At 46.5% G+C, this 17,680-nt stretch overlaps 1 protein-coding gene across 2 annotated transcripts in view; it reads right to left on the bottom strand.

Moving 5' to 3' along the window:
* Positions 1-328: 328 nt before the first annotated feature.
* LOC121850138 (acetyl-CoA acetyltransferase, cytosolic-like) overlaps positions 329-17,680 on the bottom strand; it is a 29,837-nt gene continuing 12,485 nt past the window's right edge. The window contains exons 3-8 of one of the 2 annotated variants that reach the window (XM_042340315.1): positions 4,739-4,799; positions 3,273-3,416; positions 2,106-2,228; positions 1,855-2,009; positions 1,302-1,421; positions 329-867 (exon numbers count right to left, since the gene is read on the bottom strand). In XM_042340315.1, coding sequence (XP_042196249.1) covers positions 697-867; positions 1,302-1,421; positions 1,855-2,009; positions 2,106-2,228; positions 3,273-3,416; positions 4,739-4,799 — 774 coding nt within the window. In that variant the 3' untranslated portion in view covers positions 329-696. The remainder of the gene's footprint in view (positions 868-1,301; positions 1,422-1,854; positions 2,010-2,105; positions 2,229-3,272; positions 3,417-4,738; positions 4,800-17,680) is intronic. The other variant, XM_042340311.1, reaches the window with a different exon arrangement.

The raw sequence follows: 17,680 nt of genomic DNA, 5'->3' as shown, positions 1-17,680 counted from the left end.
TTGTGGACATGATTTCTCTCTCACACAAATTCACTGGGGAAAACATTCATTAAAAATACTACTGGGGAAGGATGTAATAAGGCACTATATCAAATACAAGGATGATTATTATCTCCCCAAATAAGTAACCTCTCTGATTCTTGGTTGCTGATCTTACCATGGGGAATGATAAAATGCTCAAAAGTATTAGGGAGCATTTGTAAATCAATTAAAGCAAAATTAAAATACAATGAATGTTCCCCTGCTTTCTCACATGTATTCAACCATTTTGCCCTTCTATAAATACTGGCACTTGATGTAATTTGAGAGTCAGTTTACAAGATTCAGCAATGGTACATTGAGCAATTTATTTCATAAAGAAAAAAATGGTCAATCTGAATTGAGAGATAATAGGAAGGAACTTATGAATTTTAACAAAAGTATGGATTGCACATACACAATATTACTATGATTTCAAACTTCAGTACATTTAATCAAATATTTAAAAGTTACACTAATTTTCAGAACCATTTTATGTGGACTGAAGTTTTGAATAGTTTTAAAACCTACCTACTTTACACATTCATTATAAAAACAAAATGCACCTACATTTCATTGGAATCAGGCTGTAACCTCTAAAATAAAACCTCAATTTTATCCAGTCAGTAGCTTAGCTGCAGAGTATCTTCAGTTCTTGTCGTAAAATTTAGGAGTAATTTATTGCCTTTCAACACACATAGCTATTCCCATTCCACCTCCTATACACAAAGAAGCAATGCCACGCTTTTTTCCTGTTCTCTCCAGTGCGTAGAGAAGTGTAACCAGAATGCGGCACCCAGACATTCCCAGAGGGTGAACTAAAGCAATAGCACCACCTTGGATGTTCACCTAGAAAGACAAACACAAAAAATGCATTTTTTTAAAAAAAGAGGGAAAACCTTTTCCCTAATTTTCTCCTTACTCCACTGGCCTGCTTCAGGTCCACTGCCTATCCTACCATCAGCAGTCAGGCTTTCAGCCTATCTGCTCTCACTTTGTGGAACTCCAACGAGAGCCCTACCACCTCAACTCTCCCTTACCTCCTTCAAGGTCCTCAAAACCTTCCTCTGACCGGTCATCTTCCTGGCCCCCATCCCTCCCGAATCCAACCCCAGCTTGGATGCAAACCCTCGACTGCAGTGGCTTGGGACATCCTCCCGACATGAAAGGCGCTTTATAAATGCAATTTGTTGTTTTATTACATCCCACATTGACCCATTGGGGGAATCAGGAAGTAAAAAGGATCAATTGCATTTAGTTGTAGTGCCAATTTTTATATCTACATTTCTCAGCTTCTCTGGGTTTATACCAAGTTCCTTGACAACAGCTACAGACTGTGATGCAAAAGCTTCATTGATTTCGAAGAGATCAACTTCATCCAGCGTCCAGCCGGCTTTTTCTACCTAGAATAAATAGTAAATCTACGTCATTACCCTTGAATATGAAGATGGTGGAATGCACAGTGGGTGAATCATTGGTTGAAAAGAAAACAATCTATTTGACCCTACTTCAAGGGGGACACAATTTGACCGCTCCTCAGTCAATGTTATCAGCCATGTGAGGAGTGACCGAGCAGACCTTTTCCAAATGGGAAAGGGAGATACCTGGAGTTGAGCCATGACCCCAGTCTCGTCTCCTGCAGGTGCTTNAAAAACAATAGCAGAGTCCTGGGGGCAGAATAGCTGCCAATTCTCTCACTTGCAGGATAGCCCATTCCCAAAACAGGACACACCATATAAAAGTAGAGTTGTGCTAATAAATGAACATGTCTGAGTCTGGTTAAGGCTCTATGCTGTGAAGAGGTATAAGTATTAACAATATTCTTGTATTACTTACGGCCTTCCTTATTGCTGCTATAGGCCCGACTCCCATAATGGCAGGATCCAAACCATCCTCAGCCCAGGATACAATCTGAGCCATAGGTTTCAGGCATTTCTTGTCAGCTTTTGATTTCTTCATCAGAATTACAGCTGCGGCCCCGTCATCTATTCCTGCAGAACTGCAAACAGAGTGTGTCGTCAGTAAAGTTACTGCCTTCTTTTCAACGACTTTATAAGCAAATTACAAAAGTGATTCTTTCTGCTGACCCGAAGCATTAGCAGCAGTGACAGTGCCAGATACACCCTTTGCGAAAGCCGGCTTTAGTTTAGACATGGCTTCGAAAGTGCTTCCGTGACGGGGAAACTCATCGGTTGTCACCTCGATAGGCCCTGAAGAGAGAGAGAGAGAGAGAGAGAGGATGATGTTAGATTATTAAGGCTCCTAATTAAAATGTAGCACTTCGAGGCTACACAATAGTACCAAAGAAATTTTAATTTCATTATAATAATAATAATAATCCTTGCATTTGATATAGCGCTTTTCACGTCAGGAGGACGTCCCAAAGCGCTTGACAGAACACACTGTAAAGTGAATTGACTGTATATTTGTGGGCAAACGCGGCAGCCAATCGCGCACAGCAATGTCCCACAAACAGTCGTAGATTGAAAATGACCAATTTATTATTGTTTTTGGTTTTTGGAGGGATTATTATTAGGCGTGTGGAGTAAGGAAACTTGCCCAAGGTTTTGCCCTGCCTGGAATTGAACTCAGGTCTCTCGCTTGCAAAGCGAGTGCTCTAACCACTGAGCCACAGGACTCCACAGGACTTATAAGTGTTATACATTTAAAAACAAGTGTGGCACATATGTTAGTCGAAGTGAATAGTGTTGGCCTCTGTCTGGTTGAGTGCCAAACAGTTTGGAAGACCTCTTGCAAGCCCATAGGGTTTAGGGCAGACTGGATGACATAAGATCACAAAAGAGGTTTGGATAAATAAAACCTTTCGGCCTGTTCAATCTGAGCCTTCCAGAATATCCATGCTATCATCTCTCATTACCGCATAGTTTTTTTAAAAAAGTGTCCAGCAACCTAGCTTCTGCCATCCCTCCTGGTAATCTACTGCAGTTGCAGCAACGTGTAAAGAAACACTTCTTGTTGTGTGTCCTAAATAATGTCCTTTACAACTCTGAACCTGTACCTTGTTTTCTGCTGGCTTGGTATATCTGAATATATTATTGTAGGTTTACTTTCTCAATCTCATTCAGCATCTTATATACCTCTATAGAGGTCCCCTCTACGACATTTGTTTTTGAGGCTTGAAAAAGCTTAGAATATGCAACTTTCTGAAACCTTCTCCTACACGCACTCACACGCGCTCGTGCAGATGAACCAGTCAGTCTCAAAATCTCTCCTCCTAGGAGTACAGCACATACCTCTCCTGGAAGGGACGGAGACAGGAACAATTTCTTTTTCAAAATAGGCAGCTTTCTGTGCTGCCTCAGTTCGATTCTGGGACTGTACAGCAAACTTGTCCTGCTCCTCTCGACTCACATGCCACTGCATCGCCACATTCTCAGCTGCATCGAGAGGACGAGAAAAGTAATTCGGGAAACGTTCTGTAGCTTCAAACCTTTATACAAATATGTGCATGGCCAAGAGACCGTAGCTATACATAATGATGGCTATCAAGTAACATGCTACTTTACATCTACGTCGGTTCTATGAGCTTGCACAGCTTTGGTTCACACATTCACACCCTCCAAGGTGGTTTTAGGATAACACACACCTTCCTGGCTTCTGTTAGGCCAGTCATCACAGTGTAAAAGTACTGCCCTCGGGTGACTTTGCTTATCTGTCACCACAGAGGATAATTTTAAAGATATATTGTTGCTCTAAAAAGGTTAAAAGCTTGAGCTTCCAAGGAATTCAACCACAGAATCTTTTGGTCTTAAGTTGGCTGAGCCATGTAGGATGCCTGGGTCTCCACCAAGAATAGTATGTTTCTATTCGCGAGGATGTTTAAAGTGCTTCACAACTATGAAGTGTGTAGTGACTGTGTATTTTGTAGGAGCATCTTTAGTCAACAGTCATGTTCCCTTTACAGTTCAGAACAGAATTAACCTCCTCCATATTTTGAACTTCAGAAAGGATTCAGGTTTGTTCCAGTAAATTTGTTCACATTTTTCCAATCATCGATGAGCACCTCCACAGCTGAGGTAGTTAATACACGACTGTGTCTTGGAGGCTGGGAACAGGCACTTTGGATTGCAATCTGAGCTCAAACACATTTTGCCCATTATTTCAGTATCTAATTTTAAGAAATGGTTACAATACATGATTAAATAGAAACAAAAAGAACATTTTCTATTCAAATAAAGCCCCCCATTTTTAATCAGAACAATACTATCTTATAAATTTATCAAACCCTGCATATAGATTGCTCCATTCCCAAGCTGCTCTATTTGAGCACTTGGTTGACAAAGGCACTGCCTGGCGTTGAACTGAGACTTGGATGACCCAGATTTGTGCCAGGTTACCTGGTCTCAGCTTGGCAGCAGATGGGATGTTACAATTAGTTTGTATAAGTAGGAGGAAAAATACAGCCAGTGTTCCCACTTCTTATCACATTCAATGGTCCTGGCTGGAAGGTGCTTGTGTGTGGACAGGAAGAGACTTGTCTGTGATATTCCATCTCCTCTCATGGTAAAACAGCCCAGTGACCCTTTACCACTCGGATTCCCACATGAAGTACGGCCACTTTAATGAGATACTGGAGGGCAGCTGGTAGCCTTAGAACTAAACACCACAGATCCTCAGAGAGGTTAGAAAACAGAGGGAAATGCAATTAATTTCCAGTACTTAAATGCAAACCTTGTATTTATTCAGTGACAGTTCTTACCTGTTACACCCATGTGGTAGTTATAAAAGGCGTCCATTAGGCCATCACACAGAATGGTATCCTGAATGTTGAAGTGTTAAAAGTCCGTAAATCAGAAAAGGGTGTCTTGGACTGAGAAACCTATTCTGATGATTTTTACCTGTTTTTGTTTATAGCAACTATCTGTTCAACTCTTGCAAACTTGGAAGGAGATGAGAGTTTTGATCCCTCTTTAGTGGGCCAAGCTGAGGAGGTGGTTCAAGAAAGGATATGCGATGATGAACTGATACTTGTTAAAAAGTAAGAAAAACATGTACAACTTACTGAACTCCCATTTATTTGCTGCCCTGCTAATATCTGTGGCATGAGCAGTTGTACGCTTGGGATAGAGAATATTCAGCCTTGTGTGACTGAAGACCTTGCTGATGTCTTCTCAGTAATGCATTAGCTGAACATAAAAAATTATCTCCAATGTATACAGTGTAGTATCTTGTAATGTTACTGTTAGTGTTGCAGAATTGAAAAAGGTGTTGGGATTGTAATGGGGTTGAATTTTTTTTATATTGACTGCACAGATGCAGATTAATTTTGTTGTGCATATAAATATAATCTAAGCAGTTTGCTGATGAAAGTAGAACTGTCACATCTATTCCTGGTTTAAGTCGGCAATGAATATTGCTTTGCATAACAGTATATAAGCAATAGGTATTGTTCATTCAGGAGCAGTGCACACAATGTTTGTGATTGAAAAAGGGATCTAGATTCTGATTTCTAAAAGTGAGGTATAAATTGATGCTGACATTTTAAAATGAGTTTAACCCAACCCTCACAAGTACTATTGTTGTAAAGTTTAATTTGTATTTTTCAGTACAAAGGCCCGTACTTCTGCATCAATCATTCTGCGAGGAGCAAATGATTTGCAAGGGCCGGTCCCGGCCAGGGCCGGTCCCTGCAAGGCGCTGAATGGCGCTCTATAAATGCTATCTTGTTGTTGTTGTTTTGTTGTTTTCAGGTGATCCTTTGCTGGGTTACAGTTCTATAGGCACCAGTTACCTTCCTCCATCTCCATTAGTGCTCATTCTTTGTGAGTGAGCCTTGAGAGCGAGAGTGATTGTTGTCAATCCAGACCAATCTTGTGATAAGGCTGACCCTAAAATTACCTGACATCTTGTGACCATGCTCAGGTTCCAATGGGGCAAGAGAGTCAGTCAGAAGCATGAACTCTCCCAAGCCAGGGACTCTGAGACCAGTCATAATAACCCAAAGCAACAACAACAACCTGCATTTACATAGCAGCCTTCGCATGGTATTGCATCTCGGAGTAGTTCTTATTGAGATCAAACTTGTGACATTCCTGAGATTCTATATTAAATGCACTATATCAAATGCAAGGTTTAATGCTACGGCAGTTGGTACTTTTACCCAGTGGGCCGTTAGAGCATCATCTGACTTTGGTTTTTAAATACCTGTTTTCCATTCTTTGTCATTTGACTGCCAGCTGCTCTCGAGATCTCAGTTCAGTCACTATACTTTAAAATAAATCCTGTGAAACGCTTTGTGACAACCTCCCGACATGAAAGGCATGATATCAAATGCAAGGAATATTATAATTATTTAAACTCTCAGGAGTAGCTTTATTCCTGTAAAGTAATTACAATAGTTACTTTACTTTCAAAGAATTCTGTACCAAAACTTAAAAACATTTCTGGCCTCTATTTATTATTTGTCAACTGAGCTCAGTTGGTAGCAATCTTGTCTCTGTGTCAGAAGGATGTTGCAACTATTTACAAATATACAGTCATTACATTTGACAGCAATTATATGTGAAGTGCTTTGAGATGTTTCAGTGTTCTAACCACTATATCAAATGCAACAATTATTTGGGCGATTATTTATGGTATGAAAACATTTCCATCCCTATATATTTTTTACAAGTTCAAATTTATTATATTTTTAGGACAAACTAGTTTTAGGAAATAAAGTGGGAACTCTTTCCAGTGACCAAAGGTATATCTATGATAATCGTAGATATCTGTTGGAACTCTACTCTAAATTTAGAGTTCCTGGGGTTGGATGATGTACTTCCTGCTTGATATATTGGATATATTTAGAATTAGCTTGATGCTGTGATGGGAGGATGTAGGGCAGGTCCCTGCAGCGCAGGTCCCTGCAGCGCAGGTCCCTGCAGGGCATTACGCCGTTGTCTGAAGAAAGACCTCAGACGAATTGTTAAGGCCAGTGGAGGTAAGTGCAGCAATTTTTTTTACTAGGTTACTGTTTTGAATTATACATACTTTCAAACTAGTGATCCCCTGCCTTATTGGACTCCAGTTATCCGGAATTCCGACCTGGTTGGACGAGGCCCAAAACCAAAAACATTAATTTTATTCTGTGGGCCCAACTCCTAGCGCGGATCAATGGTGCACTGAGTAGCCTCTGTCTGTGCTGACATTCATAATGGCTAGTGATAGCCACTATGACTGACTCAGATTGTTTGAATCCAGCGAGCAGAAAATAGCTTATTCGCTATCTTCTTAGTCGAAAATTGATCTGATAACTCGTTCTGTAATATGGCATCTTGCATTACAAAGGCCTCCAGCCCGATGCTGTGATTGGTAGCGGAGGTTGGGTGCCTATGCTCAGATGCGTTGCAGAGGCCTGCTACGCTGTCTTACATCTTATCGTGTGACAGGATAGGGCCAAAAGCCACGGAGCAGCTGGGAGGACCTTTATCAAACTCGCTACTCCGGATAACTTATTGCTCAGCTCTTTACCCTTGGAGTGACAAGCTATCGAGTTTAATGTCCAATATTAATGTCATTCAATTTTGAAAGGTTGGCATTCGGAATCAGCTGGAATTTTCCTAGTGATTCTGACGTCCTCCCGACATGAAAGGCGCTATACAAATGTAATTTTGTTGAAGTGTTAAAAGTCCGTAAATCAGAAAAGGGTGTCTTGGACTGAGAAACCTATTCTGATGATTTTTACCTGTTTTTGTTTATAGCAACTATCTGTTCAACTCTTGCAAACTTGGAAGGAGATGAGAGTTTTGATCCCTCTTTAGTGGGCCAAGCTGAGGAGGTGGTTCAAGAAAGGATATGCGATGATGAACTGATACTTGTTAAAAAGTAAGAAAAACATGTACAACTTACTGAACTCCCATTTATTTGCTGCCCTGCTAATATCTGTGGCATGAGCAGTTGTACGCTTGGGATAGAGAATATTCAGCCTTGTGTGACTGAAGACCTTGCTGATGTCTTCTCAGTAATGCATTAGCTGAACATAAAAAATTATCTCCAATGTATACAGTGTAGTATCTTGTAATGTTACTGTTAGTGTTGCAGAATTGAAAAAGGTGTTGGGATTGTAATGGGGTTGAATTTTTTTTATATTGACTGCACAGATGCAGATTAATTTTGTTGTGCATATAAATATAATCTAAGCAGTTTGCTGATGAAAGTAGAACTGTCACATCTATTCCTGGTTTAAGTCGGCAATGAATATTGCTTTGCATAACAGTATATAAGCAATAGGTATTGTTCATTCAGGAGCAGTGCACACAATGTTTGTGATTGAAAAAGGGATCTAGATTCTGATTTCTAAAAGTGAGGTATAAATTGATGCTGACATTTTAAAATGAGTTTAACCCAACCCTCACAAGTACTATTGTTGTAAAGTTTAATTTGTATTTTTCAGTACAAAGGCCCGTACTTCTGCATCAATCATTCTGCGAGGAGCAAATGATTTGCAAGGGCCGGTCCCTGCAAGGGCCGGTCCCAGCAAGGGCCGGTCCCAGCAAGGGCCGGTCCCAGCAAGGGCCGGTCCCTGCAAGGGCCGGTCCCAGCAAGGGCCGGTCCCAGCAAGGGCCGGTCCCAGCAAGGGCCGGTCCCTGCAAGGGCCGGTCCCGCAAGGGCCGGTCCCAGCAAGGGCCGGTCCCAGCAAGGGCCGGTCCCAGCAAGGGCCGGTCCCAGCAAGGGCCGGTCCCAGCAAGGGCCGGTCCCTGCAAGGGCCGGTCCCAGCAAGGGCCGGTCCCAGCAAGGGCCGGTCCCTGCAAGGGCCGGTCCCTGCAAGGGCCGGTCCCTGCAAGGGCCGGTCCCTGCAAGGGCCGGTCCCTGCAAGGGCCGGTCCCTGCAAGGGCCGGTCCCTGCAAGGGCCGGTCCCTGCAAGGGCCGGTCCCTGCAAGGGCCGGTCCCTGCAAGGGCCGGTCCCTGCAAGGGCCGGTCCCTGCAAGGGCCGGTCCCTGCAAGGGCCGGTCCCTGCAAGGGCCGGTCCCTGCAAGGGCCGGTCCCTGCAAGGGCCGGTCCCTGCAAGGGCCGGTCCCTGCAAGGGCCGGTCCCTGCAAGGGCCGGTCCCTGCAAGGGCCGGTCCCTGCAAGGCGCTGAATGGCGCTCTATAAATGCTATCTTGTTGTTGTTGTTTTGTTGTTTTCAGGTGATCCTTTGCTGGGTTACAGTTCTATAGGCACCAGTTACCTTCCTCCATCTCCATTAGTGCTCATTCTTTGTGAGTGAGCCTTGAGAGCGAGAGTGATTGTTGTCAATCCAGACCAATCTTGTGATAAGGCTGACCCTAAAATTACCTGACATCTTGTGACCATGCTCAGGTTCCAATGGGGCAAGAGAGTCAGTCAGAAGCATGAACTCTCCCAAGCCAGGGACTCTGAGACCAGTCATAATAACCCAAAGCAACAACAACAACCTGCATTTACATAGCAGCCTTCGCATGGTATTGCATCTCGGAGTAGTTCTTATTGAGATCAAACTTGTGACATTCCTGAGATTCTATATTAAATGCACTATATCAAATGCAAGGTTTAATGCTACGGCAGTTGGTACTTTTACCCAGTGGGCCGTTAGAGCATCATCTGACTTTGGTTTTTAAATACCTGTTTTCCATTCTTTGTCATTTGACTGCCAGCTGCTCTCGAGATCTCAGTTCAGTCACTATACTTTAAAATAAATCCTGTGAAACGCTTTGTGACAACCTCCCGACATGAAAGGCATGATATCAAATGCAAGGAATATTATAATTATTTAAACTCTCAGGAGTAGCTTTATTCCTGTAAAGTAATTACAATAGTTACTTTACTTTCAAAGAATTCTGTACCAAAACTTAAAAACATTTCTGGCCTCTATTTATTATTTGTCAACTGAGCTCAGTTGGTAGCAATCTTGTCTCTGTGTCAGAAGGATGTTGCAACTATTTACAAATATACAGTCATTACATTTGACAGCAATTATATGTGAAGTGCTTTGAGATGTTTCAGTGTTCTAACCACTATATCAAATGCAACAATTATTTGGGCGATTATTTATGGTATGAAAACATTTCCATCCCTATATATTTTTTACAAGTTCAAATTTATTATATTTTTAGGACAAACTAGTTTTAGGAAATAAAGTGGGAACTCTTTCCAGTGACCAAAGGTATATCTATGATAATCGTAGATATCTGTTGGAACTCTACTCTAAATTTAGAGTTCCTGGGGTTGGATGATGTACTTCCTGCTTGATATATTGGATATATTTAGAATTAGCTTGATGCTGTGATGGGAGGATGTAGGGCAGGTCCCTGCAGCGCAGGTCCCTGCAGCGCAGGTCCCTGCAGGGCATTACGCCGTTGTCTGAAGAAAGACCTCAGACGAATTGTTAAGGCCAGTGGAGGTAAGTGCAGCAATTTTTTTTACTAGGTTACTGTTTTGAATTATACATACTTTCAAACTAGTGATCCCCTGCCTTATTGGACTCCAGTTATCCGGAATTCCGACCTGGTTGGACGAGGCCCAAAACCAAAAACATTAATTTTATTCTGTGGGCCCAACTCCTAGCGCGGATCAATGGTGCACTGAGTAGCCTCTGTCTGTGCTGACATTCATAATGGCTAGTGATAGCCACTATGACTGACTCAGATTGTTTGAATCCAGCGAGCAGAAAATAGCTTATTCGCTATCTTCTTAGTCGAAAATTGATCTGATAACTCGTTCTGTAATATGGCATCTTGCATTACAAAGGCCTCCAGCCCGATGCTGTGATTGGTAGCGGAGGTTGGGTGCCTATGCTCAGATGCGTTGCAGAGGCCTGCTACGCTGTCTTACATCTTATCGTGTGACAGGATAGGGCCAAAAGCCACGGAGCAGCTGGGAGGACCTTTATCAAACTCGCTACTCCGGATAACTTATTGCTCAGCTCTTTACCCTTGGAGTGACAAGCTATCGAGTTTAATGTCCAATATTAATGTCATTCAATTTTGAAAGGTTGGCATTCGGAATCAGCTGGAATTTTCCTAGTGATTCTGACGTCCTCCCGACATGAAAGGCGCTATACAAATGTAATTTTGTTGAAGTGTTAAAAGTCCGTAAATCAGAAAAGGGTGTCTTGGACTGAGAAACCTATTCTGATGATTTTTACCTGTTTTTGTTTATAGCAACTATCTGTTCAACTCTTGCAAACTTGGAAGGAGATGAGAGTTTTGATCCCTCTTTAGTGGGCCAAGCTGAGGAGGTGGTTCAAGAAAGGATATGCGATGATGAACTGATACTTGTTAAAAAGTAAGAAAAACATGTACAACTTACTGAACTCCCATTTATTTGCTGCCCTGCTAATATCTGTGGCATGAGCAGTTGTACGCTTGGGATAGAGAATATTCAGCCTTGTGTGACTGAAGACCTTGCTGATGTCTTCTCAGTAATGCATTAGCTGAACATAAAAAATTATCTCCAATGTATACAGTGTAGTATCTTGTAATGTTACTGTTAGTGTTGCAGAATTGAAAAAGGTGTTGGGATTGTAATGGGGTTGAATTTTTTTTATATTGACTGCACAGATGCAGATTAATTTTGTTGTGCATATAAATATAATCTAAGCAGTTTGCTGATGAAAGTAGAACTGTCACATCTATTCCTGGTTTAAGTCGGCAATGAATATTGCTTTGCATAACAGTATATAAGCAATAGGTATTGTTCATTCAGGAGCAGTGCACACAATGTTTGTGATTGAAAAAGGGATCTAGATTCTGATTTCTAAAAGTGAGGTATAAATTGATGCTGACATTTTAAAATGAGTTTAACCCAACCCTCACAAGTACTATTGTTGTAAAGTTTAATTTGTATTTTTCAGTACAAAGGCCCGTACTTCTGCATCAATCATTCTGCGAGGAGCAAATGATTTGCAAGGGCCGGTCCCTGCAAGGGCCGGTCCCTGCAAGGGCCGGTCCCTGCAAGGGCCGGTCCCTGCAAGGGCCGGTCCCTGCAAGGGCCGGTCCCTGCAAGGGCCGGTCCCTGCAAGGGCCGGTCCCTGCAAGGGCCGGTCCCTGCAAGGGCCGGTCCCTGCAAGGGCCGGTCCCTGCAAGGGCCGGTCCCTGCAAGGGCCGGTCCCTGCAAGGGCCGGTCCCTGCAAGGGCCGGTCCCTGCAAGGGCCGGTCCCTGCAAGGGCCGGTCCCTGCAAGGGCCGGTCCCTGCAAGGGCCGGTCCCTGCAAGGGCCGGTCCCTGCAAGGGCCGGTCCCTGCAAGGGCCGGTCCCTGCAAGGGCCGGTCCCTGCAAGGGCCGGTCCCTGCAAGGGCCGGTCCCTGCAAGGGCCGGTCCCTGCAAGGGCCGGTCCCTGCAAGGGCCGGTCCCTGCAAGGGCCGGTCCCTGCAAGGGCCGGTCCCTGCAAGGGCCGGTCCCTGCAAGGGCCGGTCCCTGCAAGGGCCGGTCCCTGCAAGGGCCGGTCCCTGCAAGGGCCGGTCCCTGCAAGGGCCGGTCCCTGCAAGGGCCGGTCCCTGCAAGGGCCGGTCCCTGCAAGGGCCGGTCCCTGCAAGGGCCGGTCCCTGCAAGGGCCGGTCCCTGCAAGGGCCGGTCCCTGCAAGGGCCGGTCCCTGCAAGGGCCGGTCCCTGCAAGGGCCGGTCCCTGCAAGGGCCGGTCCCTGCAAGGGCCGGTCCCTGCAAGGGCCGGTCCCTGCAAGGGCCGGTCCCTGCAAGGGCCGGTCCCTGCAAGGGCCGGTCCCTGCAAGGGCCGGTCCCTGCAAGGGCCGGTCCCTGCAAGGGCCGGTCCCTGCAAGGGCCGGTCCCTGCAAGGGCCGGTCCCTGCAAGGGCCGGTCCCTGCAAGGGCCGGTCCCTGCAAGGGCCGGTCCCTGCAAGGGCCGGTCCCTGCAAGGGCCGGTCCCTGCAAGGGCCGGTCCCTGCAAGGGCCGGTCCCTGCAAGGGCCGGTCCCTGCAAGGGCCGGTCCCTGCAAGGGCCGGTCCCTGCAAGGGCCGGTCCCTGCAAGGGCCGGTCCCTGCAAGGGCCGGTCCCTGCAAGGGCCGGTCCCTGCAAGGGCCGGTCCCTGCAAGGGCCGGTCCCTGCAAGGGCCGGTCCCTGCAAGGGCCGGTCCCTGCAAGGGCCGGTCCCTGCAAGGGCCGGTCCCTGCAAGGGCCGGTCCCTGCAAGGGCCGGTCCCTGCAAGGGCCGGTCCCTGCAAGGGCCGGTCCCTGCAAGGGCCGGTCCCTGCAAGGGCCGGTCCCTGCAAGGGCCGGTCCCTGCAAGGGCCGGTCCCTGCAAGGGCCGGTCCCTGCAAGGGCCGGTCCCTGCAAGGGCCGGTCCCTGCAAGGGCCGGTCCCTGCAAGGGCCGGTCCCTGCAAGGGCCGGTCCCTGCAAGGGCCGGTCCCTGCAAGGGCCGGTCCCTGCAAGGGCCGGTCCCTGCAAGGGCCGGTCCCTGCAAGGGCCGGTCCCTGCAAGGGCCGGTCCCTGCAAGGGCCGGTCCCTGCAAGGGCCGGTCCCTGCAAGGGCCGGTCCCTGCAAGGGCCGGTCCCTGCAAGGGCCGGTCCCTGCAAGGGCCGGTCCCTGCAAGGGCCGGTCCCTGCAAGGGCCGGTCCCTGCAAGGGCCGGTCCCTGCAAGGGCCGGTCCCTGCAAGGGCCGGTCCCTGCAAGGGCCGGTCCCTGCAAGGGCCGGTCCCTGCAAGGGCCGGTCCCTGCAAGGGCCGGTCCCTGCAAGGGCCGGTCCCTGCAAGGGCCGGTCCCTGCAAGGGCCGGTCCCTGCAAGGGCCGGTCCCTGCAAGGGCCGGTCCCTGCAAGGGCCGGTCCCTGCAAGGGCCGGTCCCTGCAAGGGCCGGTCCCTGCCAGGGCCGGTCCCTGCAAGGGCCGGTCCCTGCAAGGGCCGGTCCCTGCAAGGGCCGGTCCCTGCAAGGGCCGGTCCCTGCAAGGGCCAGTCCCTGCAAGGGCCGGTCCCTGCAAGGGCCGGTCCCTGCAAGGGCCGGTCCCTGCAAGGGCCGGTCCCTGCAAGGGCCGGTCCCTGCAAGGGCCGGTCCCTGCAAGGGCCGGTCCCTGCAAGGGCCGGTCCCTGCAAGGGCCGGTCCCTGCAAGGGCCGGTCCCTGCAAGGGCCGGTCCCTGCAAGGGCCGGTCCCTGCAAGGGCCGGTCCCTGCAAGGGCCGGTCCCTGCAAGGGCCGGTCCCTGCAAGGGCCGGTCCCTGCAAGGGCCGGTCCCTGCAAGGGCCGGTCCCTGCAAGGGCCGGTCCCTGCAAGGGCCGGTCCCTGCAAGGGCCGGTCCCTGCAAGGGCCGGTCCCTGCAAGGGCCGGTCCCTGCAAGGGCCGGTCCCTGCAAGGGCCGGTCCCTGCAAGGGCCGGTCCCTGCAAGGGCCGGTCCCTGCAAGGGCCGGTCCCTGCAAGGGCCGGTCCCTGCAAGGGCCGGTCCCTGCAAGGGCCGGTCCCTGCAAGGGCCGGTCCCTGCAAGGGCCGGTCCCTGCAAGGGCCGGTCCCTGCAAGGGCCGGTCCCTGCAAGGCGCTGAATGGCGCTCTATAAATGCTATCTTGTTGTTGTTGTTTTGTTGTTTTCAGGTGATCCTTTGCTGGGTTACAGTTCTATAGGCACCAGTTACCTTCCTCCATCTCCATTAGTGCTCATTCTTTGTGAGTGAGCCTTGAGAGCGAGAGTGATTGTTGTCAATCCAGACCAATCTTGTGATAAGGCTGACCCTAAAATTACCTGACATCTTGTGACCATGCTCAGGTTCCAATGGGGCAAGAGAGTCAGTCAGAAGCATGAACTCTCCCAAGCCAGGGACTCTGAGACCAGTCATAATAACCCAAAGCAACAACAACAACCTGCATTTACATAGCAGCCTTCGCATGGTATTGCATCTCGGAGTAGTTCTTATTGAGATCAAACTTGTGACATTCCTGAGATTCTATATTAAATGCACTATATCAAATGCAAGGTTTAATGCTACGGCAGTTGGTACTTTTACCCAGTGGGCCGTTAGAGCATCATCTGACTTTGGTTTTTAAATACCTGTTTTCCATTCTTTGTCATTTGACTGCCAGCTGCTCTCGAGATCTCAGTTCAGTCACTATACTTTAAAATAAATCCTGTGAAACGCTTTGTGACAACCTCCCGACATGAAAGGCATGATATCAAATGCAAGGAATATTATAATTATTTAAACTCTCAGGAGTAGCTTTATTCCTGTAAAGTAATTACAATAGTTACTTTACTTTCAAAGAATTCTGTACCAAAACTTAAAAACATTTCTGGCCTCTATTTATTATTTGTCAACTGAGCTCAGTTGGTAGCAATCTTGTCTCTGTGTCAGAAGGATGTTGCAACTATTTACAAATATACAGTCATTACATTTGACAGCAATTATATGTGAAGTGCTTTGAGATGTTTCAGTGTTCTAACCACTATATCAAATGCAACAATTATTTGGGCGATTATTTATGGTATGAAAACATTTCCATCCCTATATATTTTTTACAAGTTCAAATTTATTATATTTTTAGGACAAACTAGTTTTAGGAAATAAAGTGGGAACTCTTTCCAGTGACCAAAGGTATATCTATGATAATCGTAGATATCTGTTGGAACTCTACTCTAAATTTAGAGTTCCTGGGGTTGGATGATGTACTTCCTGCTTGATATATTGGATATATTTAGAATTAGCTTGATGCTGTGATGGGAGGATGTAGGGCAGGTCCCTGCAGCGCAGGTCCCTGCAGCGCAGGTCCCTGCAGGGCATTACGCCGTTGTCTGAAGAAAGACCTCAGACGAATTGTTAAGGCCAGTGGAGGTAAGTGCAGCAATTTTTTTTACTAGGTTACTGTTTTGAATTATACATACTTTCAAACTAGTGATCCCCTGCCTTATTGGACTCCAGTTATCCGGAATTCCGACCTGGTTGGACGAGGCCCAAAACCAAAAACATTAATTTTATTCTGTGGGCCCAACTCCTAGCGCGGATCAATGGTGCACTGAGTAGCCTCTGTCTGTGCTGACATTCATAATGGCTAGTGATAGCCACTATGACTGACTCAGATTGTTTGAATCCAGCGAGCAGAAAATAGCTTATTCGCTATCTTCTTAGTCGAAAATTGATCTGATAACTCGTTCTGTAATATGGCATCTTGCATTACAAAGGCCTCCAGCCCGATGCTGTGATTGGTAGCGGAGGTTGGGTGCCTATGCTCAGATGCGTTGCAGAGGCCTGCTACGCTGTCTTACATCTTATCGTGTGACAGGATAGGGCCAAAAGCCACGGAGCAGCTGGGAGGACCTTTATCAAACTCGCTACTCCGGATAACTTATTGCTCAGCTCTTTACCCTTGGAGTGACAAGCTATCGAGTTTAATGTCCAATATTAATGTCATTCAATTTTGAAAGGTTGGCATTCGGAATCAGCTGGAATTTTCCTAGTGATTCTGACGTCCTCCCGACATGAAAGGCGCTATACAAATGTAATTTTGTTGAAGTGTTAAAAGTCCGTAAATCAGAAAAGGGTGTCTTGGACTGAGAAACCTATTCTGATGATTTTTACCTGTTTTTGTTTATAGCAACTATCTGTTCAACTCTTGCAAACTTGGAAGGAGATGAGAGTTTTGATCCCTCTTTAGTGGGCCAAGCTGAGGAGGTGGTTCAAGAAAGGATATGCGATGATGAACTGATACTTGTTAAAAAGTAAGAAAAACATGTACAACTTACTGAACTCCCATTTATTTGCTGCCCTGCTAATATCTGTGGCATGAGCAGTTGTACGCTTGGGATAGAGAATATTCAGCCTTGTGTGACTGAAGACCTTGCTGATGTCTTCTCAGTAATGCATTAGCTGAACATAAAAAATTATCTCCAATGTATACAGTGTAGTATCTTGTAATGTTACTGTTAGTGTTGCAGAATTGAAAAAGGTGTTGGGATTGTAATGGGGTTGAATTTTTTTTATATTGACTGCACAGATGCAGATTAATTTTGTTGTGCATATAAATATAATCTAAGCAGTTTGCTGATGAAAGTAGAACTGTCACATCTATTCCTGGTTTAAGTCGGCAATGAATATTGCTTTGCATAACAGTATATAAGCAATAGGTATTGTTCATTCAGGAGCAGTGCACACAATGTTTGTGATTGAAAAAGGGATCTAGATTCTGATTTCTAAAAGTGAGGTATAAATTGATGCTGACATTTTAAAATGAGTTTAACCCAACCCTCACAAGTACTATTGTTGTAAAGTTTAATTTGTATTTTTCAGTACAAAGGCCCGTACTTCTGCATCAATCATTCTGCGAGGAGCAAATGATTTGCAAGGGCCGGTCCCTGCAAGGGCCGGTCCCTGCAAGGGCCGGTCCCTGCAAGGGCCGGTCCCTGCAAGGGCCGGTCCCTGCAAGGGCCGGTCCCTGCAAGGCGCTGAATGGCGCTCTATAAATGCTATCTTGTTGTTGTTGTTTTGTTGTTTTCAGGTGATCCTTTGCTGGGTTACAGTTCTATAGGCACCAGTTACCTTCCTCCATCTCCATTAGTGCTCATTCTTTGTGAGTGAGCCTTGAGAGCGAGAGTGATTGTTGTCAATCCAGACCAATCTTGTGATAAGGCTGACCCTAAAATTACCTGACATCTTGTGACCATGCTCAGGTTCCAATGGGGCAAGAGAGTCAGTCAGAAGCATGAACTCTCCCAAGCCAGGGACTCTGAGACCAGTCATAATAACCCAAAGCAACAACAACAACCTGCATTTACATAGCAG

Source organism: Callorhinchus milii, unplaced genomic scaffold (genome assembly GCF_018977255.1).
Source record: "Callorhinchus milii isolate IMCB2004 unplaced genomic scaffold, IMCB_Cmil_1.0 Scaffold1, whole genome shotgun sequence".
Classification (NCBI taxonomy): Eukaryota; Metazoa; Chordata; class Chondrichthyes; order Chimaeriformes; family Callorhinchidae; genus Callorhinchus; species Callorhinchus milii.
The sequence above is the reverse complement of the archived record's forward strand: the minus strand, read 5'-3'. Positions and strand labels throughout refer to the sequence as shown.